The sequence below is a fragment of the Haliotis rubra genome, unplaced genomic scaffold, assembly GCF_003918875.1.
Source record: "Haliotis rubra isolate DU_JTF1 unplaced genomic scaffold, ASM391887v1 Scf1131, whole genome shotgun sequence".
NCBI lineage: Eukaryota > Metazoa > Mollusca > Gastropoda > Lepetellida > Haliotidae > Haliotis > Haliotis rubra.
In genome coordinates, this window is record NW_025765039.1 from 141,858 (window position 1) to 165,286 (window position 23,429).

Here is a 23,429-nt window from a genome sequence, read left to right on the forward strand (position 1 = left end):
TCAGTCAGTCAGTCTTCATGTTTACAATTGATGAAAACTTGTATTCGTTGTAGGTACCGAGTGTCTGCGGCTGACCCGCATATATTATGTCCTAATTGCACTGTTTCATGTTTTTACAGCTCTCGCTGTGAGTTTTGTGTAAATTTAAATTCGGTTCAATTTACTAATTACTTTTTTTTACGTCCATAGACGTGCTAAGGACTGGGTACGTAGGTATTCACAAGTCGTGTGTTAACCACTGCTGCAGATATTCATAATTCTAGTGAATTGCTGAACGTTTCTCAGGAGCAGGTCGATGTACCAGGGGTGAACGCCGGAGGCCATAAGAGATCATCGTCTACTGAGCTGACCTCATCGCAGATAAAGAAGGCCAAATCTTCATCTTCGCAGAAGAAGGCTACTACTATGAAGCTCTACTCAGAAGACGAGATCTTTCTCAGCCAAGATTGTTCCTCCGGAAGAAGCAGATGTTTATGATGATCCACCCATCCTCATACCTGAAGTCACCATCGTCAGTAAGAAGACGAAGCCTGCTTCTACAGATACATCAGCATTGGTATCAGCGCAGATATTGACAGAAGACCTACTATCAACGCAGACATCGGGTAACAGAGATAGCAGCAGTGTCAACTCTTCACGAGTGCAGCGAGCCTTAGATGACATCTCTTCAGCATCAGATGCATCATCCCTGCAGCAGTCTCTTCAGACAACACAGAACTTCATCCCGGGACTGTTCATGCAACAGTTTACAGACCAGATGATGTAGATGATGGAACGTTGCTTCGCTCAAGAGAAGGCTGCTATGAAGACCGCTACAATGTCTACTAGCCTGCGTGAATGCTCTACAGTCTCCCCACCACATCTAGATGAAGAGGGAAGCCTGAAGCGAAGGCTCTCGGACACAACGATCTTCCCCATCTGAAGTAGACGCCCCAGAGAGTGTTGCTAAGAAGTCTCCACGCAGGAAGGAATCGAGGCGTTCTCCCGAACCCTACAGACGTCGCAGATATGAGTCGGTATCTCCATCGGACTCTGAAGCCCACCAAGAGCCTGCACGAAGACACTCCTACAGAGGGGAAACTACGTCCAGGAATCCACCTTTGCGAAGATCTAGAGAAATATCTCAAATCTCCAGGAAAGATTCAAGATCACATTGGGATCGATCGCCTGCACGAAGCTCATCTTATGGATCATCCTATAGAGACTCAAGTCGTCGTGCATCCTTAGAGCGAGAAATGTCTAAATCAGAGGATGAAGGTGAAGGCGTCTTCTCCGATATGGAAATTAACTCCTGGATCGCCAATGGCTTGGACTTATCATCACCTTCTAAGGACACAGATTAGGCGTTTACCTACAAGATGTCCAAAGATGATTTCGACACACTCACCTTTCCACCAACCAATCCGATCTCTCAAGTACCAGACAACCTCAATGCAGCTTTTGATAAAGCCACCAAGTCGCAGAGTCAGTACATCCTGACATTCAATGCCGGGAAATTCCCTCTACATAGGATGGAACCCTTCCTGAAGGCTCCAGAGGTTGATGATGACTATAAGATTATCACCGACTCCCATCAAAGAACTTACAAGATTGAGGATAAGAATTTAGCGCAGCTGGATACAACCACCAGACGTACTTTCTTCGGATTAGCCAGATCGAGGGCTATCAACGAAACACTCATCTCGAAGTTCAAGAATTCCTCGGCCGAAGAAGACCGGATGATATACTCCGCTCTACTTATGCAGAAGAGAGACCATCAGTTTATGTCGGAGCACTTAGCATCCACCTCAGTGGGCTTGACTCTCCTGAGAAGACAAGGGTTATTGTCAGCATGCACTTCGAGTGAACGCTTCACCAAGTCCTTATACAGAGCCCCATGGTCAGCATCTTACATCTTCGGAGGAGGAATTGAAGAAGTCGCCAGAGAAGTCTCTCACGACTCTAGGGAAGTTATGATGATTAAATCCATCGACACCTTGGCTAACGTGATTCGGCAGACGTCCCAACGCTACTCCAACAAATCCTGGACTCGCAGAGGGAGATTACAGTTGCTCCCACTACAAGTATTTGTGAACGACCACCTAGACAGCCTAGATCCGTTAATACTACCGGACAGCCTGAAACCATATCTCCTATGGTGGACTCGGAAGTTGAACGTTTGCGGAGGGACCTTTTTGTCAGAGCCGGTTTGCAACACTCATCTTTACGTGGATGCCTCCCTACAAGTATGGGGTGCGCACGTCAACAACGAAGGGGCAGCAGGGAAGTGGTCAACTCAGGATCTGTAGTCACACATCAATCTGTTGGAGATGAAAGCAGTAATCAACGATTTACAACATTGGTCCAGTGTACTAATGAACGCACGACTCATGGTACACACGGACAACTCCACAGTGGCGTTTAACATCAACAAACAAGGGTCAACATGATCAAGAAGTCTGTTTCAACTCAGCTTTCTCCTGTTCAGCATAGTCGACGACCTGAACATCTACATGAAGGCATGCCACATTCCGGGAGCAAAGAATGTCATAGCAGACGCCCTATCTCGTCCACTACAACCATCCCCGACAGAATGGATGTTGCATCCAGAAGCATTCCAGTTCATCAGACAGACTTTAGGATCCCCACTAATAGACCTGTTTGCAACAAAGTTCAACAAACAGCTACCAACGTTCATCTCACTGATTCCAGATCCTCAGGCATGGGCAACAGATGCTCTAAGCATCTCATGGGAAGGACTAAACCTTACGCGTTTCCGCCTCCTGCGCTACTACCACAAGTACTACAGAAAATCAAACAGACGTTGCAACTGATTTTGGTTGCGCCCTACTGGCCAGCGAGGGTATGGTTTCCCGTCCTCATACAAGAACTCGGAAGTCCAACCCTGAAACTACCAGAGTGGTCGAACCTACTCGTCCATCCACACACCAAGCAAGCTCACGGGAACCCGACACTGTTCCAGCTACACGCATGGAGTGTATTAAAGCTTGCCTGAAGACTAGAGGGTACTCCGCCAGAGCAGCGAAAGCAGTAACACTAGCTCTAGGCAGATCAACTCGCAACTTGTACGACGACAAGTGGCAGAGATTTGAACAATATGCAAAGAGGAAGACTTTACAGCGGTGAAAGCAACACATCCTCAAGTGGCGGAATACTTATGTCATCTACAACAGACGAGACACTTTAAAAGGTTCAACACTCTCAACGTACTTAGCATCCCTCAGTACAGTTATCACCATGAAAACGGGTATCAAGCTGACCAAAGTACAAGAGATACTGGCACTACTACACTCGTTCAAGTTGGAAGACCAACAAAAGAAATTTAAGGCTCCTGCCTGGGATCTCAACATAGTTTTACAACATCTCACCAGTGGTGCCTACGAGCCTCTAGAACGGACATCCTTTGAACTACTAACTCAGAAAATGCTGTTCCTGATCGCCCTAGCAACAGCTGCAAGCATGTCAGAAATACATGCTCTGGACTTTGAACGAACACGATTTGAATCAAGACATCGTGACATCGTACATCTGGGACTGAGATGGGATTTTATCGCCAAGAACCAACTGCCTGGTCAGCCTGACAGACAATTCCACATCCTAGCACTATCTACAGTCCTTGGGCCACAGGATATGCAGGATCTTTCCTTATGCCCAGTCAGAGCACTTAAAGTCTACCTACAGAGAACTAAAACAAGGAGACGAAAATTCAAGTGCCTATTCATCCCCTTATCCACTGATACTCCCACGGAAGTCTCTCGGACAATGTTATCGATCTGGATTAGAGCCGTTATACTAAGGGCCTATAAAGCAGCAGGACTTGAGCCTCCATGAGCCTCCAATCCACATGAAGTCAGAGCCCTGGCGTCAACACTTGCTCTGCATGGGAAGTGCTCGATTATAACTATAATGGAAGGCTGCTTTTGGAGATGGAACACGGTGTTTGCCAACAACTACCTCAGAGACATTGACACTGAAGACGTCTCAGGCATTCACCAGTTTGGGCCACTTGTTGTTGCACAACAACTAACGGTTCCACAAAGGCGCTGAGTAAATCTCATCCCTTTTATCACGTGACTTGTGAAAACCAACGCTCTGGTGAGCAATGGCTATAAGTCCATGCACACGTCTAGGACAGACTAGCATGAGTGATAGACCCTGTACTTGTATAGGACATACTCGTACATGAAGAAGGGTCGCATCTCCACTTGATGCGCGCATCAAGAGAGGGAGTTGCAATAGATAACTAATGGAATATTAGTATATCTAAATTCCACACGAAAATGTCAAGAGAAGTTTCGGAAGAAATCTGACAAGTTGTGGTCCCCCCAGACTTATCAGAGAGAAGTTGAAAGAATCTTCAACAGTGCCGTCATAAGTTCCCAAGGGGGGTAATACAGGACGTAAATCTACAACCGGTGAATCCAGAAAGTGGGTTGACCCACCACCGTTTCCGACGGATTCTGCAAGCATAATTAGCATGAGTCAGGATAAGGAAAAATATGTAATTTTCTGACTAAAAATGATATTTTATACTTATCCTGACTCATGAGGTTAGCCCTCCCAACCTCCCCTCTTATGGCACTCTGGATTTCCCTGTAAATCCGGGTGTCGGGCTTACATACGGAGAGAGTGACAAATATGGCCGATCATGTGACCATTTGGGCGCCAAAGGGAGGAAAGGGACTCTACTCTTCGGTGAGTGATTTTACGTCCGCTTTTTTAAAGGGAACTTCAAGTGATTTCAAGTGTTCCACTATCATTCGCAAGAGGAAGGAGACAAGCATAATTAGCATGAGTCAGGATAAGTATAAAATATCAATTTTAGTCAGAAAATGACATTTTCATCTGATGGCTGTGTTCTCCAGGTGCTGGGGACCGCCTGATGGACCTGACGTCCCGGGACGGGGACTGGTTCCTTGATGAGTTGTCCAGCATGAGCGGCAATGTCAACATGTTCCTGGACACACTGAAAAACAACACCATGGTCAGTATGTTGTCCTGGATTGGAGACAATGAGTACATGTGCTATGTGTATTATTGCAGATGTTGAGTGACATGTTCTGGGTTTGTGTGTGACAGATGTTTGTATGTTTCAGGCTGGGGATGTGGAGAACTTCAGAGAGCTGCACCATGCACTGACTTCCACACACAACGCATATGTGGCCCTCCAGGTAATGCAGCTCATGACGATTGACATCATCAAATCATTGTATGACCACTTCATTGCACAATACATGTCGCGATACTTGAGTCAACTTTCTGTATGAATCCTTACTCTTAAGTTGCACAGTTCTTGTACAAATATTTCAATATAGTTTCAGTCAGCCTGACCAGTTTGTATTGAATTAACTTGTATATTGATATTTCAATTGTAGTCAAAATATTTGTACAGTAATAAAACCAATCAGGAGATCATTTCCTTTGCGCTACTCAACATTTTTATGGCACCACCTGTTTGACCTCAACTTGTCCACATCTGATATTGGATCAGTTGTTCATATTAAAAAGAACTGCAATTTTAGAGACATGATGATCAGTCCTTCCAGACTGGCCTCTGCCGGTCTCAAGTGGTCTCTACTGGCTGTGTTTTACATAGATGTTGTGTTGCAGGACTTGAACATCAACTTCCGCACCATCATCCTGCCGGAGACCCTGAAGCTGATTCAGGCCCAGGATGCCAGTCTCCTCTCCTTGCTGTCTCACCTGGAGAACATGATCTCCGACCTCAAGCAGCCGCTAGACGCCCTTGTTGCTCAGCTTGAGGTGCTGCACAGGAATGCTGTCATGGGAATAGAGGTATGTAACCTTATCTGTTCTGAAATCATCAGCTATTTATTTCTTTATCAAAGCTGAAATTGATTCTTGTAAGAATTGGCCAATCCTAATGACTAATTAACTCTGTAGTGTAAGGTGAGATGTGTACCTATTGGTTTTGCAAAACAAACTATGTTGTTGGCTTGAAGGATGCAGAGAAGGATACTGTAAACCTTGCAGTGTCCTTTTCTCATTCATGATTAGCCATGAATCTGTCATCTTGAAATGTTGACCCATTCCCAACACTACATTTCAGAATGATTCGATGGAGTGCATGATGATAGTGAGGAAGATGCAGTGTGACTTCAACAAGCTGCTCCAGGGCACCGACCACGACTCTGGCGAACTCACCCCGGGGCAGATGCTGCTCATGGGATTCAATGGTTTGTTCACCCGGCTGGAGAATGAGTTTGCCAGCATGTTGGAGGCCATTGATTCAGTACAGGTTCCAGACGTCTGGAGGAAGGTGGATGTTGTCAAGGAGGCCAAGTCCATGCAGGTACAGAAACACTGGTGTGGGAACAGTGGTGCTTGATGAAGTATCTTCCTAATCATGTGGGGAATTTCTTCAGCTCTTTCCTTCCAAAACAAGTTGCTGTCATGCTAGTAATCCAGTTCTGTATATCTGAGAAAATGTTTGCTCTTCATAATTTGGTATTATTGTCAAAAGCATACATTGCAAGATTATACTTTTAATCAGTTTTCTATCTTGTCTTGCCTCCTTTCTTACCTTCATTCATATTTTCATTCAGATTTTCCGTCTGACTTTCATTCCAATCTTCATTCAGACCCACTCTAAACTCCACTCTGACCTCAATTCTGACTTTCATTCAGACCTGTTTTCCGACCACCTTTCCAACCCGTAGTGACCTCTATTCTTTCATTCATACTGACTTTCATTCTGACATCCACACTGTCCTCTAATCTGACTTTCATTTGGACATCCACTCTGACCTCTAATATGACTTGCATTTGGACATCCTCTCTGACCTCTTATCAGACATTCATTCGGACATCTGCTCTGACCTCTTATCTGACTTTCATTCGGACATCTGCTCTGACCTCTTATCTGACTTTCATTTGGACATCCACTCTGACCTCTTATGTGACTTTCATTTGGACATCCACTCTGACCTCTTATCTGACTTTCATTTGGACATCCACTCTGACCTCTTATCTGACTTTCATTTGGACATCTACTCTGACCTCTAATCTCATTCTGACTTTCATTCAGACCTCTATTCTGACCCATATGATGACTTTCATTCCCACCTTCATTCTGACCTCCTTTCTGACCTTCATTCTGACCTCCTTTCTGACCTTCATTCTGGCCTGTTTCAGCTGTCCTCCTTCACCAGCAGTACCCGAGGTCTGTTGTCCAATCTGTTCTTCCTGAAGAGACTCCAGGCCATGCAGGACTTCTTCCACATGGGAACCCAGTTTGCTGCTGCCCTGCAGGGTGAGTGAACACCACACATCTAGTGTAACATCTTTGTAAACCTGAGTGAGTGAGTGATTGAGTCTAGTTTTATGCCACACTCAGCAATATTCCAGCTATATGGCAGCGGTCTGTAAATAATCGAGTCTGGACCAGACAATCCAGTGATCAAGAGCATGAGCATCGATCTGCGCAATTGGGAGCCGATGACATGTGTCAACCAAGCCAGCGAGCCTGACCATCCGACCCCGTAAGTCGCCTCTTACGACAAGCATGGGTTACTGAAGGTTCATTCTAATCCGGACCTTCACGGGTTCTTGCCAACAAGATGACAAGAAGTAATCTGATCTGTTTCTTAGGTCCCTTATTATTGAGTGTACGAGACACTGCTAGCTATTTCAGTGTACATGTAGGAGATAAGCTAACCATGTCTTCAATGGAGAGCTACATTACCAGCTGGATCTCTCTCATCTTAATTGAAGTTTGGAATAAAATGTGCAGCATGAGGTTTCAAATATTTAATTTAGCACACACAAGTAACTGAGCTCTACATTGAAACATCAGATGTTTATATAGATTCAACCAATACGAAATAGAACCTGAATTCTTTGGTGTCTGTACATATATTGAGTGAAGCAGCAGTCCAGGGTTTTGAGTTGGTTGTGGATCTGAATTGCAGACAACAGTCTTTTAGAATAGATGTGCTGTATGTTCTCCAACAATTCCTTTCTTTAACCTCAATGCTTCACTCGAACCGTTGACAGGCCTTGAAGGCGTGTAGCACAGCAACTTTGAACATGACAATTAGCATGAAGTGGGCACACCTGAAGAAAACTTTGCATGGTTTCGTTGTCCATCACATGTCAAACCACTCATCTTTGTACGTAATGTTATTTCATGTACCTATGACAGTTAAAGAGAAAGACCCTACTTATTATCCCCCGCAACGCATTTTGCGGGGGGTATTAAAATGGACTCTGTCCATGCGTGCGTCCGTCCGTCCCCGCACATTTATCTTTTCCGGAGCAGAACTCTAAAACCGTTCAATAATTCTTCACCAAACTTGGCACATAGATAGATCTGGTGGTGTACTGGTGCCTTTTGGTAGTTTTGGAATTCTGAATAAAATATTTTTGGCATTTCCATGGCAACAAGTTCGACTTAGACTGAAATTGGTGGTAGTGCTCTTTTCCGGAGCAGAACTCTAAAACTGTTCACCATTTCTCACCAAACTTGGCACATAGATAGATCTGGTAGTGTACTGGTGCCTTTTGGTAGTTTTGGAATTCTGAATAAAGCATTTTTGGCGTTTCCATGGCAACAAGTTCGACTTAGAATGAAATTAGTGGTAGTGCTCTTTTCCGGAGCAGATCTCTAAAACCGTTCACTATTTCTTCACCAAACTTGGCACATAGATAGATCTGGTGGTGTACTGGTGCCTTTTGGTAGTTTTGGAATTCTGAATAAAGCATTTTTGGCGTTTCCATGGCAACAAGTTCGACTTAGAATGAAATTAGTGGTAGTGCTCTTTTCCGGAGCAGATCTCTCAAACCGTTCACTATTTCTTCACCAAACTTGGCACATAGATAGATCTGGTGGTGTACTGGTGCCTTTTGGTAGTTTTGGAATTCTGAAGAAAGCATTTTTGGCATTTCCATGGCAACAAGTTCGACTTAGAATGAAATTAGTGGTAGTGCTCTTTTCCGGAGCTGAATTCTAAAACCATTCACTATTTCTTCACCAAACTTGGCACATAGATAGATCTGGAGGTGTACTGGTGCCTTTTGGTAGTTTTGGAATTCTGAATAAAATATTTTTGGCGTTTCCATGGCAACAAGTTTGACATAGACTGAAATTGGTGATAGTGCTGCTTTCTGGAGGAGAACTTTAAAAACCTTTCAATACTGTCCTTCCACTTTTCTGTATACACACCTAAATATTTGACATAATCATAACTCGTAGACGTAACAGGGCTCGATTTAGTGCTTTGTTACTTGCACTGGTGCAACCCAATATTGCAAAGTGCAACCTAGTTATTAGTCCAACTTGCACCAGGTGCAAGTCATTTTTTGAGAAATAAATCAACAATAAATCTAACAATATAAGCATAATTATGTCAGCTCCATTTTGTTCTAAACTTTGAATAGCTATGGCAACGAAACATTGCTAATTATAGACACGTCGCGGCTATGATATCTCAAGATTGTAAACAGGGATCAGCTGTGTCTCTGTGTTGCTATGGTTTCAATGGTACTACATAACAGAAATATGTTTATGTCAACCGAAACCTCTGATGTGTTAACACACTACGTTGCAACTGGAATTTGGCTGGTGTAACTAGGTTTTTATCTTAGGTTGCACCTGGTGCAAGTAGGTTAACATCTTTTAAATCAAGCCCTGCATAATCATAAAGAGTATTTTGCCATTGCGGGGGATATTGATGACTTTGTCTTCTTGTTTATACATAAGCTGCTGCAATGATTTGTTCATCAAAGCAGCTGTTAAATCAGAGCTGGTTATTGTGATTTGTCACCTCCGATTGATCAACCCAAATCTAGTAATTCCAAACGCGTTGTGGAACCTGGATGTGTTGTGTTTCACCTAATTCAAAGGGAGAGCGAATGTTTTGTGAGGTCACTGCATTGTCGCCACATCAAAACTGCATATACTAAATGAATCCGACAAACACATGGGCACAGGCTGTGGATGGCAACAAATCTTCATCAAGACTGTCTGTGTGACATCATTGTTTGTGTTGCAGGTCTTGATGGAGGTATTTGCTTTGATGATGAGCAGATGGCCAAACCTATCAAGAAATTCATTGCAGACTATGTGAGAAAACAGGTAGGCTCTTGAGTGAGTGAGTGAGTGATATTAGTTTTACGCTACTTTTGTGGGGATTCAAACCCGTCTCTTTGGCGTGATGAGCCAATGCTTTAACCACAAGGCTACCCCACCACCCCAGGGTCTTATGAGCAAACTTAACAGAAGTATCTCGAATATACTGATTTGCTGACAGATGATGAGGGTAGGTTAAAGTTGTTTACATACTATCAGATTATCTTTGCTTCTGAGAAATGTCATTCAAAACATGCAATGTTTCCCAGGTGATTGGTTTTCCCTCCCAAATCCTGGGCTACATCATCTGTGTGTTTGTGGACACCCTTGGTGTGAATGTCACTGCCGAGATAGAGCTGAAGGATGTCGGGGCTGAGTCAAAGGTGCCACTGGATGACCTGTGCAAGAAGGCAGTGGACCAGTGCTTGAGGAACTCTCAGTTCCAACATGTCCACCTGACACAAGCCACGTCCCTGACAGGGGCTCAGGACTCGTCATGGAGGAAGCATGACCTGGCCAGGTGAGTTCCCTGCACCATACTACACCCAACACAATAGCTGTTACTGTGGTTTCATGGAGGGTTGATGCAGCAGCATAGTATCCTTGAGGTTGATTTTTTTTTCCATTTGCCTCATAACATTTTCCTGTAGACAAGTAATATTTTAGGTACCTACTCAATGTCACTGAAAGTCCATGGATTTGTTTTATTCTTTTATTTAAAGACCATTCGTTTCCACTAGTAATTTCTTTCATTTTATATTAAGAATGAAATCCCAAAGGATGGACAAAAGGGTCAGTATTTGAAATTGCTGAAGTCACCAAGATGCTTGACTTGAGTTAGCCCCCAGCCAATCTGAACCATTAATCAAATTGGTAGACACAATGTAAATGTTTCTGCTCCCAGACGTCTGGACAACAACATCAGCCTGATAAAGACAACCCTGCAGCGCTGTCAGCCTCAGGTGGCCAGATTCCAGTGGTTGCACGAGGACCTGTTCTCCCAGGCCGGCCGCCACCCAAACCAGTTTGCTCTGCCAGTTAGAGCCAATGTCATGTCCGAAATGAGAAAGGTGAGACGTTTTTGGTGAATATTCTTAGAAATGTGGTCTTCCAAATGTGTTTTAATTTGTAAGCTGATTTTATTACTGTAGATTGAAAACATTATCCTCACATCGTAACACATCAAAACCAAGGTGTATATTGTCTTCTACTTATTCAAGTCTAACATACCTATAGCTATTTAATAGCTCTGAGATAAGATTGTGGGCAGACTTTAGTGAGGAGTCTGTGATCCTGGGTTTGTAGGACCTACTTACATGCCTGTTTTACATGTGTGTGTTTAGGGCATGCAGTCCCTGTTGAGTCAGGAGGGTGTGATCGTTGGATGTGAAGACCGTTACAGTCAGCTGGAGGCTAGCATTTCACAGAGACTCCGCTGGGCAGTCAAAAGAGGTGCCAACCCAACACTCAACTTTGTCCTCCAGCAATTTGAGGAGGCCAGCAATCGCAGGAAATTATCGCTTGAGGTATGACTCATTGTGTTTAGTCAGCAGGGAAATACCACTCGAGGTTTGAAACATTGTGATTAGTCAGCAGGAAAATAGCACTTGAGGTATGAAGCATTGGGTTAGTCAGCAGGAAAATACCACTCGAGGTTTGAAACATTGGGATTAGTCAGCAGGAAAATATCACTTGAGGTATGACTCATTGTGTTTAGTCAGCAGGAAAATACCATTTGAGGTTTGAAACATTGTGATTAGTCATCAGGAAAATAGCACTTGGGATATGAAGCATTGGGTTTAGTCAGCAGGAAAATACCACTCGAAGTTTGAAACATTGTGAATAGTCAGAAGGAAAATATCACTTGAGGTATGAAGCATTGGGTTTAGTCAGCAGGAAAATACCACTCGAAAGTTAGAAACATTGTGAATAGTCAGCAGGAAAATAGCACTTGAGGTATGAGGCATTGGGATTAGTCAGCAGGAAAATATCACTTGAGGTATGACTCTTTGTGTTTAGTCAACAGGAAAAATACCACTCAAGGTTTGAAACATTGTGATTAGGACGCATCAAAATAGCACTTGAGGTATGAGGCATTGGGATTAGTCAGCAGGAAAATATCACTTGAGATATGAAGCACTGGGTTTAGTCAACGGGAAAATACCACTCGGGGTTTGAAACATTGTGATTAGTCAGTAGGAAAATAGCACTTGAGGTATGAGGCATTGGGGTTAGTCAGCAGGAAAATATCACTTGAGGTATGAAGCATTGGGTTTAGTCATCAGGAAAATACCACTCGAGGTTTAAAACATTGTGATTAGTCAGTAGGAAAATAGCACTTGAGGTATGAGGCATTGGGCTTAGTCAGCAGGAAAAGAGCACTTGATCATCAGGTATGAAGCATTGGGTTTAGTCAGCAGGAAAATATCACTTGAGGTATGAGGCATTGGGCTTAGTCAAACAGGAAAATATTACTTGGGATTAGGAAGCATTGTGATTAGTCAACAGGAAAATATCACTTGGGTTATGAATCATTGCGTTAAACAACAGGAAATATCACTTGAATTAAGTAGTATTATATTTTGTCGCTGCGCTGGTAGACATGGTTGTTTGGCTCTAAAATAGGAATATTGTCTCATGGCCATGCATCAGAAATAAGGGGGACAAACTCTTTGTGAAATGTGCTTTTCTTTTGTCTAAATGTTGTAGTACAGCAGTCAGCAACTATTAGTCATTTGTCAAGCTAAGCTAAGATTGTGCATATAACACTTAAAGTATAGAAGTGGCACAGACAGGTAAGTATATATTAAGGAGCTGAAAGGAAACAGTTGGGTGAGAAGTAGGTTAATGATACCTGTAACATGTATGACACTGTAGGAAAGGCAAATCAAGGGAGGTAACTCATAACTAAGGTATTTCTTGTGAGATTTGGTTCTTGTTTTCGTTATTTATACCTGGATGTAGTAGTGGTGTTTTGTGTTTCAGACGGAGAGCAAGATGGTGAGTGAGGTCGTCTCCCTGTGTCAGGGCATCCTGCACTTCGAGGCACTGAGGACACGGACAGCCGAGGCAGTGTCCTCCGACACCAACTTCCTCACTCTCATCAACAGGTAGGCAGAACCCAGTGTATACCTGTTTCTCTATACTTCTCAAATCAAACTAGTTTCTGGTATTTACCATGTTAGGTTGTCTTTGTTGTACATCTATCTGACACTTGTCTTGGCAGGTGTAACGAGGTGTGCATGTTGATGGAATCCTCCAGCAGCAGTGTGTCGGACCTGGAGGTGCAGCTCATGACTACACGGGTAAGTGGTGACCCCAGCCTCTTACGATGACCTCCCCCAGCTTCAGCCTCCCATCCCAACCCGTCCATGGGGTAACCAATCCAATAGATCCCTTGTAACACATCCTTCTCTTAAGAGTTGAACTCACCACTGTTGTTATAGTTGACACTGTGGGATTCCAGGTTAGAATGGAAATGTCTGGGAACATAAAAAACTGAGCATCACAAAAGAGAGACTGATTTGTTTGTTAATGCATTCAGAAGTTAATCTATTGGTATGAATAGGAATATGTCTGAATTTAACTCTGACATTGTGTCGTACAGTTTGTGTAAGAATAGAAACTTACTGACAAGGAGGGACTCAAGGGTAGAACCGGTCCCGAATAGCTGCTGTGATATACCAGTAATAATACTGACTGTGGCATAAAACATTTTTGGAAGGTCAGTTTGTGATGGATATCATTTACATGTGTATGCGTAATGTTACATATTTTGTTTTCCAGACGCCAGAGGAGGGTGAGAAAATCACTTCCCAGTGGCTAGAGGCCACTTTGGACCAGGTCAACAAGGACATGGCAGAGATGGATACACAGACAGATGCCATAAAGACGGACATTGATGGGTTCAGAGTATGTTGGGAAATTGTATTCATCTAGTTCTCTTGGGTATTTGGAAACAGAATTGCAGACTGACTGCATTGTAACATGTTAGCTTGTCGTTTTGTACTTCAATATCAAAGATACAGAAACATCATTCATAAAACTCTTCTCATGGAAATGTGCATGTTTTTGTTATCAGGTATTCTGTGACCTGTTTTTGTTACATCTGAAAGGGACTTTGAATAATGTTTCCAGACAAGCATCCAGGACAAGGTGTCAGCAATCAAAACAATCCTAGCATCCCACCATAAGCTGATGTCTGATCTGCGGTCCATCCTCAAGTCAATGGCAAAGGTAGGTTGCAGTGTGGGAGTTTGCTGTACATACAGTTGCCATGTTTTAGTCCCCAGACTAGCTCAGGTGAACCTTAGTTGCATTGTTCTCTATTCATGCAAGGTGTAGTACTGAAATACCTCCTGTGTGATGGTGGACTTGTCCTCAGTTGACATTAGCTGAAGTATTGAACTAACACTAACACTTTCTAGTGGTGGTTTACAATTAAGAGAAGTGAACTGGCAGCTGTGACAGTGTTATTGGTGTGTATTCATATGAGGAAGAGTATTGAAGTAACACCTAATGGTGGTATGCCTGGTAGAGTATTGAAGTAACACCTAATGGTGGTATGCATGGTAGAGTATTGAAGTAACACTTAATGGTGGTATGCAAGGTAGAGTATTGAAGTAACACCTAATGGTGGTATGCAAGGTAGAGTACTGAAGTAACACCTAATGGTGGTATGCAAGGTAGAGTATTGAAGTAACACTTAATGGTGGTATGCAAGGTAGAGTATTGAAGTAACACCTAATGGTGGTATGCAAGGTAGAGTATTGAAGTAACACTTAATGATGGTATGCACGGTAGAGTATTGAAGTAACACCTAATGGTGGTATGCAAGGTAGAGTATTGAAGTAACACCTAATGGTGGTATGCAAGGTAAAGTACTGAAGTAACACCTAATGGTGGTATGCAAGGTAGAGTACTGAAGTAACACCTAATGGTGGTATGCAAGGTAGAGTATTGAAGTAACACCTAATGGTGGTATGCAAGGTAGAGTATTGAAGTAACACCTAATGGTGGTATGCAAGGTAGAGTATTGAAGTAACACCTAATGGTGGTATGCAAGGTAGAGTATTGAAGTAACACCTAATGGTGGTATGCACAGTAGAGTATTGAAGTAACACCTAATGGTGGTATGCAAGGTAGAGTATTGAAGTAACACCTAATGGTGGTATGCAAGGTAGAGTATTGAAGTAACACCTAATGTTGGTATGCACGGTAGAGTATTGAAGTAACACTTAATGGTGGTATGCAAGGTAGAGTATTGAAGTAACACCTAATGGTGGTATGCAAGGTAGAGTATTGAAGTAACACCTAATGGTGGTATGCAAGGTAGAGTATTGAAGTAACACCTAATGATGCTATGCAAGGTAGAGTATTGAAGTAACACCTAATGGTGGTATGCACGGTAGAGTATTGAAGTAACACCTAATGGTGGTATGCAAGGTAGAGTATTGAAGTAACACCTAATGGTGGTATGCAAGGTAGAGTACTGAAGTAACACCTAATGTTGGTATGCAAGGTAGAGTATTGAAGTAACACTTAATGGTGGTATGCAAGGTAGAGTATTGAAGTAACACCTAATGGTGGTATGCAAGGTAGAGTATTGAAGTAACACCTAATGATGGTATGCAAGGTAGAGTATTGAAGTAATGGTGGTATGCAGGTGCATTGAAGTAACACCACAATGGTGGTATGCAAGGTAGAGTATTGAAGTAACACCTAATGGTGGTATGCAAGGTAAAGTACTGAAGTAACACCTAATGGTGGTATGCAAGGTAGAGTACTGAAGTAACACCTAATGGTGGTATGCAAGGTAGAGTATTGAAGTAACACCTAATGGTGGTATGCACGGTAGAGTATTGAAGTAACACCTAATGGTGGTATGCAAGGTAGAGTATTGAAGTAACACCTAATGATGGTATGCAAGGTAGAGTATTGAAGTAACACTTAATGGTGGTATGCAAGGTAGAGTATTGAAGTAACACCTAATGGTGGTATGCAAGGTAGAGTATTGAAGTAACACCAGTGTAATGGTTGCATTATCTCCTCCCTCCAGCAAGAGGAACTTGACTACGGCGACTATGTCGTTGAGGGAGGTATCCGGGAGTACCTGGCCACCTACAAGAACTTCTCAGAGAACATGGCAGCTGCCCTGAAGACAGCTGTGAGCGAGGACATGACCAAGGAAGGCATGCAGGAGGCCAGAGTGATGCTGGCAGATCTGCTCGAGCAGATACCACAGTGAGTCTGGTTGCAAAGGGAATTTTAGAAAAGTTATCAGGACAGCTTATATGAATAAGGTTTTCTTTCCAACACTTATGTAATTTAGAGATATGACTTCAAGAAAAGTAGTGATTTTTGGGCAATGATGTTCTCATGTTTGACCAAAGCTGATTTTCTTATATGTAGGAAAAGGCAGTTCAAATATAGTTGAAAAATTCAGACCTGGATTATGATGATATTCTTGCTGCTGACGTTAGCCATGCCTTTGTACTTAGTATTGTCACAGGTGAAAATCATTGGAAAATTGTCATGAAATTTATGCTACATGTTCTTATGACAGATATCTAGCCTCTTCTATTTCTGGGGCAGTGGGGTAGCCCAGATGCTACAGTGTTCATTTGTCATGCATAAGGCAGGGGTTCAGTTCCCAATATGGGTAAAATGTGTGAAGTCCATGTCTGTTGTCTCTTATCATGCTGTTGCCGAAATATTGCTAAAAGCAGCATAAAAGCATACTCACTCACTTGATTTCTACAGCTTTCAGTTTTAACTTGTCAATAGTTTGAGTGGAGGCAATAAGAGTCTAGTTTCACAGTATTTCTGAACGTCAGGGCTTAATGTACTGTGTGTCTCCCTACAGGATATACGACACCCTGCTGCAATTTGCTCCGCCCCTCCTGCCAGACACAGAGGAGGAAGAGGAAGAGAACCCTACCAGCAAGGAGAACAATCAAGGTTAGGTCGTGAGTCAGTTCTGCAAAATAACTAATTTCAATTTCGGCTGCACATTACAAAGGTATATCTTTGTGCTGCCATCAAACATTATGGTTACCTGTGTTAGTAATAAACTATGGACACAGATTTAGTCACTCTCACCATCAGGGGCTTGTAGGGTGGCCAAGTTAGGGTTATCCAGCCAGCGTCTTTCCTTTTCCAAAATGTTATTGATAAGGGAGTGAAATCTGACCCTTTACTTTGTTGCCTTTGCAGATATGTTTGCTCTGAGAAGACACTTGGGTTAGGTGCTGTTTATAAAATCAGTTTGTTTAATAACTTTGTATGACTGCATCATGACGGTGTGGTGTAGCCCACTAAGGTCTAGAGATCCAGGTTTGAACGCTTCCTTTGAAGTGAGTTCTTCATCATGTACTCACAAGCTGCCCCTCTCCTCCAGTTCTGAAGAAACCAGCTGAACGTGAAGTAGCCAGTCCTGCCCGCAGGATGTCCACCATTCAGAGAGACCTGCAGCCCAACACCCCGCCCTTCAGCCCTCAGGCCGGGGCAGCGGCCAGGGCACAGAGCAGTAAGTAGTCATATAGAGCATCCATAACTAGCTGGCAATCATGTTTGTCCCTTGTACTAGAATCTTGTAAAATTACTTGAAAATGTTATACATTGTTTGTTTACCGACCTACTGCATCCCCCGGGAACACTGTTCCATTGGTTAGGACAGTAGCAAGATAAGGATATTAATATGTTATATAGGCTTAAGTGACGTAATTAATTGTGCGGAGTTCTTTTCCTTAATTGTGTTCTGACTGTGGGATTTGTATAACAATTTCCATTTGATTGTGATCCTTGATGTGTCATGTCTGTGATTGGTCAGAAGTGTCAACAATCTCAGATCTGTCACAGTTGCTTTCTTCCCTTCCCAGGCTGCTGACGTGCTGCAGTATAATAATGTTAAAATCGGTGGTAAACCAAACTTGCTACTCACGTTAGAAATGCTAATGGTCATGTACTCAAGAGAGTATTTTGTTTTCAGCTCCCATTGTTAAGAAGGAGAGAGTTATCCGAGACCCACGTACAGGGAAAGGTATGGTATTCTGTTGTCATGGACCAGTGAACAATGTGTCACCCTTCATTATGTAAAGTTATCTCTTAAATATGCTAATATAAGAAATCATACTTGATGTTTCTCAAGAGTATTGATGAATACACCCAAAAGCAATACCAGGGCCTCTTTTCACGGAGCACTAAGATGATCGTAAGTCACTAAGGTAACCTTAGTGCAATGTTAAAGGATGGGAATTAAGGTTAACCTTAGAAAAGGTTGCTTCGTGAAAGGAGACCCAATTCAATATCAAGGACCTAAGCAAGTTGAAGTATTGATTGGTGAAATGTCACTTGAGACTGCTTAAGGTGTTGTAATGTTTGAATACTAATTGGCCTGAGTTAAGCTTGAATAGGTGTAATTCAGTCTGCTTTAGTACTGTTCAGCCTGTCTGTGTGTAATTCAGCCTGTTCGTGTAATTCAGCCTGTTCGTGTAATTAAGTCTGTTTGTGTATAATACAGCCATCCAGGAGCGGAACACCTATGCAGTTGGTGTTTGGCGCCGTGTCAAGATGAAGCTAGATGGGAGAGACCCGGACCCCAATAAACGCATGTCCGTTGCTGAACAGGTAAGATAGTTTAACGGGGCTGGATATCACATGGTCTTTGTTGTAATAAATCATCTGATATCATTTCAAAGAAATACTTTGAATGCCTGTGAATGAGAAATGTCAGGGTAAACTATTTGTGTGTATTTCAGGTGGACTACGTTCTAAAGGAGGCTACCCATCTGGACAACCTGGCCGTGTTATATGAGGGATGGACGCCATGGGTTTGAATTCAACATGACCTGAATCCAGGCTCCTCTCTCTAACCACTCGACCTCTAGCAGAAACCTCTCCCTAGCAGCGACAGGCAGACGCCAAACTGCACATGTTGCTCGCCTCGACTGGGAGACTCTGTCTGGGTCATACTTACAACACTCGGAAGTCGAGTCAAAAGTTCTAGCCAAAACATGGAAGTAAAAGCAATACAGCACTCTCGGGCCCGGCCGTTGGGCCTTTATGTGAGGAGTGATTGCTTTGAGTCAAGAGCTACCGGGACGCCGATTGCCGGCACCCTTTATAGCATTTTGTTCCGACATTGGCAGAGTAACAAAGCAGCAAGAAATATCGACAAACTTATTCAGAGCGACCATCGTCAGTAGATGGATCCGCATTGATCTGATTTGCGATGAATAATGAGATAGACTTGAGGATAGAGTTGGTGGGATAGAAGGACCTATTGATTGACGTATCATGTATTACAGCCACACATTGCCCCCCTCATCCTTATTGTATGGGATTTTGTGACAAGGAGAATTATGATATTGGTAGACTTTTCTTTTTCATCGAGGTACAGTCATGAAATGAAATATCTATCACCCTTGTTGTTATTTTGATGATTGTGTATTATATATAACATATCCATATGCTTGCTTTGAATTCCTGCTTGTAGTGGAAGTCCTTGCATCCTCAGCAGCAGCTGAGTGACTGGTAAGGAGAGATTGCAGACATTATGGAAATAGACAAGCTAGCCTGTATTGCAGTGTTATAAGATCGGATATTTCACACTGTAGATTGGCCTAGACATTGCAGTGTAACATGTTACCTTACACAAGAGAATAATTATGGATCAACACTTCAAATTTCCATCTTCTGATCAAGATATGGGATGATATGAGAAATGTGCACATGCAGAGACCAGTAAATAGTCTATTATCTTTTCGCTTAGAACATTAAGGAAGATCATACTTATTAGTGATGCTTTCTTGACAGTATGAAAAAATATCAACCTGAATTTTGTGTTTTCTTTGCATCATCTTTTTGCTAAGCGTATTAGGGAAGATCACATGACTAAGTGACACTTTCATGACTATGTCAAGAAATATTCAGAATTATTTTTTTCTTAAAGTGACACTTTATCTGTTTCTTCCATTTGCCTGTTTTCTCTTTATTTCTGCTGTCTGTCCATTCATTAGTCTTGTTTTTGCTAGAGTATGATATGCTTCAGTTTTAGTATGAGAATATACAATTTATGTTTGTGTTACTACAGAATGCTCTCTTACACAAGTCATAGCAAGAATACATGTAGAGTCATGCTTCAATAAGTCATGTGTATGGGGAATATCACACATCTAAAGGATGAGCTACCAAGCTTGATAATCCGTTGAAGGGAAGACAGAAAATGTTGGATTACGCATAGGGTTATCTAAGAACAAGAGATCCAACATTTTGTGTAAGATCTAATTTAAGACAATTCATTACTTTCAGGATTTTTGTAACAGCTATACTGCTTGCTTGCTTTCCAAATCATACATGCTTACATGCCACACTCTATAAGACATTGCACTTGGGTTTGTTTGTGATGATGACAGAATTAGGACCTAGGATTATGTTTACAGGGAGGACATACTGTAGTGTGCTCCATAGCAGGATAAGGATGAAGCATGAATGACCAACTTCAAACTCGATTGCCACTTGATACTATTTTGGGACTATATTTAGATATATTAGGACAGGGAGTTTTCATTTCATCTAATGTAGAGGACCCAAACAGCCTGTTGACAGCTTACAGCACAGACAGCATTGCCACACATTCTGCTCCTGAGAAATGGGAACTGTTTAGTCAAACAGTATACACAACACTTGCATTTTGTCATGAGCTTTGTGAGCATGGTGCGAGAGACACTTGTAATGTGATGGTGCTGGTATGAATGGGAAGTACTGACAAAGCTTGTAATGGTGTGGTCTATCCCAGGGCTGGAGCACTGATCACTTACATATCTCTGATGGTGTTGGTATGAATGGCAAGTACTGCCAAGTTTTATCGCCTTTGCCAGGGCAGAAGCACTGGTCGATTACATGGGCTGTCTAGGAGGTCTTTGGTGTAGCTTCTGATGCTAGTCTTAAAAAATGACATTGATTGGGGTAGTGAGAGGCAGAAGGTCATCCTGGGAGAAGGATTCTAAACTTGATTGGCCAGGCTGGGGAAGGTTTTGTGTGATGGGTTGGGAGGGAGCCAAGCTACATCCAATCCCAGGGATGTCCAATCTGTGCACTCATTAAGGGAAGGTCAAGGGGGTTCAGAGGTCTGTTTTGTGCACCAGTATTTGGGAAGGGATGGGATGGAATAAGGGCTTTTGATACAGACTGGGAGGGGATTGTAATAATCTGTGTATCATCTAATAGCAGCTGTCCTTGAATGTGGAGCGTCTTCTCGAAGATGTTATTTTAGCCGATTAGCTCCTTGCCAACACGATACACATCATGTAACTCTGCCAGCCAGCGGAACAGGGTCAGTCTGCTTCAACAGTGGGCCCTATTGTAGACTATAGGATCTGTAGACATCAGTTGATAGTAGCTGCAATATGCATGAAATTGACAAATGACAATCCAAGAAATACAACAAAAGTCAGCATGAAGGTATGGGGCCCATTCCACAAAACGATCAGAGGACCAAGTTAACCAAAATCCATATTTTAACGTAACCTCACAGCACCAAGATCGCTTCATGGAACTGGGCCCTGGTATCCAGACAAAACAGATTATTAACAAAATAAGCTTTGTGAGTAGAAGCCTCTGTGGAATGCATGAAAATTTGAAGCTTTCTGGGAGAACAGCCTGTTCTTCTTCTTGTTGTGATGTCCCCAGTGAATAGTCCTTGGTGACAGGGTTACTGTGTCGATGTCAGCTACCTTGTCTGTCAGTACCCGCGAGTATCGTGAAGCACTATACACGTCTCTGTCTTCACTGACAGTTGTATTACATTCATGTTCAGTGTAGTTTCTCAGCATGACTTCAATCATGTACAGTGTAATGGATTTGAATGCAACCTAACATAGAATGCAATTGATCACTACCAATGGCTGGACTTTGGCATTGGAATGCAGTTTTGGTAACACAGCTAACAGGAATAGCAGAATGAGACCAGAATATTCATGTTGAAGGCTTTTATTCTAAGCAGAATCTTTGAAAATGCAAAATTGTTGTCAACCAGATATTACCATTTACTGTTCTGTTGGTGTATTTTTGAACATGATATAAACCTGCTGACAGTGCAGTTCTGTGTGTTTATGGACAGCTGCCTTGTCTGGAGCAGAGATCTTCATCCAAACTTGACTGTGGTTTTCAAGGTAGTGGAGTATATAATAGAAAGATGTTCCTATTTGGTTCCCTTGAGAGGTTCTGTTTGGTCATACAAGGTCTTACAATAAAATGTCATAAAACCACGCCTCCCCCATACTTGTTCTGTATGTCAAATGATACCAGCTCTTGGAGCTGCAGACAACATGCGAAATGGTATCAGAAGATTGCATCATTATGCAGTAGAATGCACAGGCAACGAAACATGTTGCAAGCTTGCTTTTGGACAGCTGTCAGGGTATTGTGATGTTGATTGGTGTATGCCAATGGCTTGTATGATGTCCACGTACCCTCCCCGATAGTCTCAGTGTATGTCTGCCCAGGCTACTTCCTGAAACACTTCACCGTCACTCATCTCACTGTACTTTATGTTCCGCTTACTTTGTGTTCTGGTTTGGAGCTAATAAATGTAGTTGTAGTTGAGAATGGCGTTCTGTTGTGCTTTGTGTTGACCATGACACCATTTCAATATTTCAGCTATTAGTAACAACTTCGAGCAACACAATAGTGCTGAAATCAGTTCTGGCATGGATCTATTGATTGGCCAAATTGGTCAAGGCAGAAAGAATCCAAACTCATTTTTCAAAAAGTGAATTTAAAGCTGGTGGAGATGGATAATTTCAGGGGTGGAAATAACCCATTGCCCGACGCCTGAGTCCAGTGTTTTTTTTCTGTCAGACATGCAAATTTGTATATCACACTGTACCGGTGTCAAGTTGACTTTCAAGAAATGTGTCCTGTATAGTGGAAACATTATCAGGGCAAGTGATTTTACATGTGCCACTGTACTAGAGTACACAAGCAATTTTAAAGTTATTTCCACCCCTGCTTTTGAACAATGCTAACACGGGCTGAGAGGACAAAAGAAAGCAGTGTCCCACTCACTGTCTCCGTTATGGTAAGGTGGTTCCTTCACGTAATGTTTCTAACACACTTGATGTCCACTTTTTTATGTTAATGTTAGTAAACCATACAAATGCAACAAGAGTTATTTTTACGCAAATTTTGAGCCGTATTGTTCCATTTCACAAATCGTCATGTGGTCACATGCAGATTTATCAGCATTAATCGAACATTGCAGATAGTGTGTAAAATGTGTGGAGCAGTTAGAGGACTACACAAGATTGCATATGAACAGTACTGCAACAGCATGTCA

At 42.5% G+C, this 23,429-nt stretch overlaps 1 protein-coding gene across 1 annotated transcript in view; it reads left to right on the top strand.

Moving 5' to 3' along the window:
- Window positions 1-22,696, top strand: part of LOC124291769 (serine/threonine-protein kinase SMG1-like) — a 109,308-nt gene extending 86,612 nt beyond the window's left edge. The window contains 19 exon segments of the mRNA XM_046728844.1: window positions 4,866-4,984; window positions 5,097-5,171; window positions 5,611-5,796; window positions 6,071-6,313; window positions 7,156-7,273; window positions 10,014-10,096; window positions 10,360-10,610; window positions 10,995-11,160; window positions 11,434-11,616; window positions 13,076-13,200; window positions 13,317-13,395; window positions 13,877-14,002; window positions 14,228-14,326; window positions 16,149-16,333; window positions 16,956-17,050; window positions 17,490-17,618; window positions 18,081-18,131; window positions 18,612-18,718; window positions 18,850-22,696. Coding sequence (XP_046584800.1) covers window positions 4,866-4,984; window positions 5,097-5,171; window positions 5,611-5,796; window positions 6,071-6,313; window positions 7,156-7,273; window positions 10,014-10,096; window positions 10,360-10,610; window positions 10,995-11,160; window positions 11,434-11,616; window positions 13,076-13,200; window positions 13,317-13,395; window positions 13,877-14,002; window positions 14,228-14,326; window positions 16,149-16,333; window positions 16,956-17,050; window positions 17,490-17,618; window positions 18,081-18,131; window positions 18,612-18,718; window positions 18,850-18,927 — 2,498 coding nt within the window. The 3' untranslated portion in view covers window positions 18,928-22,696.
- The last annotated feature ends 733 nt before the right edge of the window (window positions 22,697-23,429 follow it).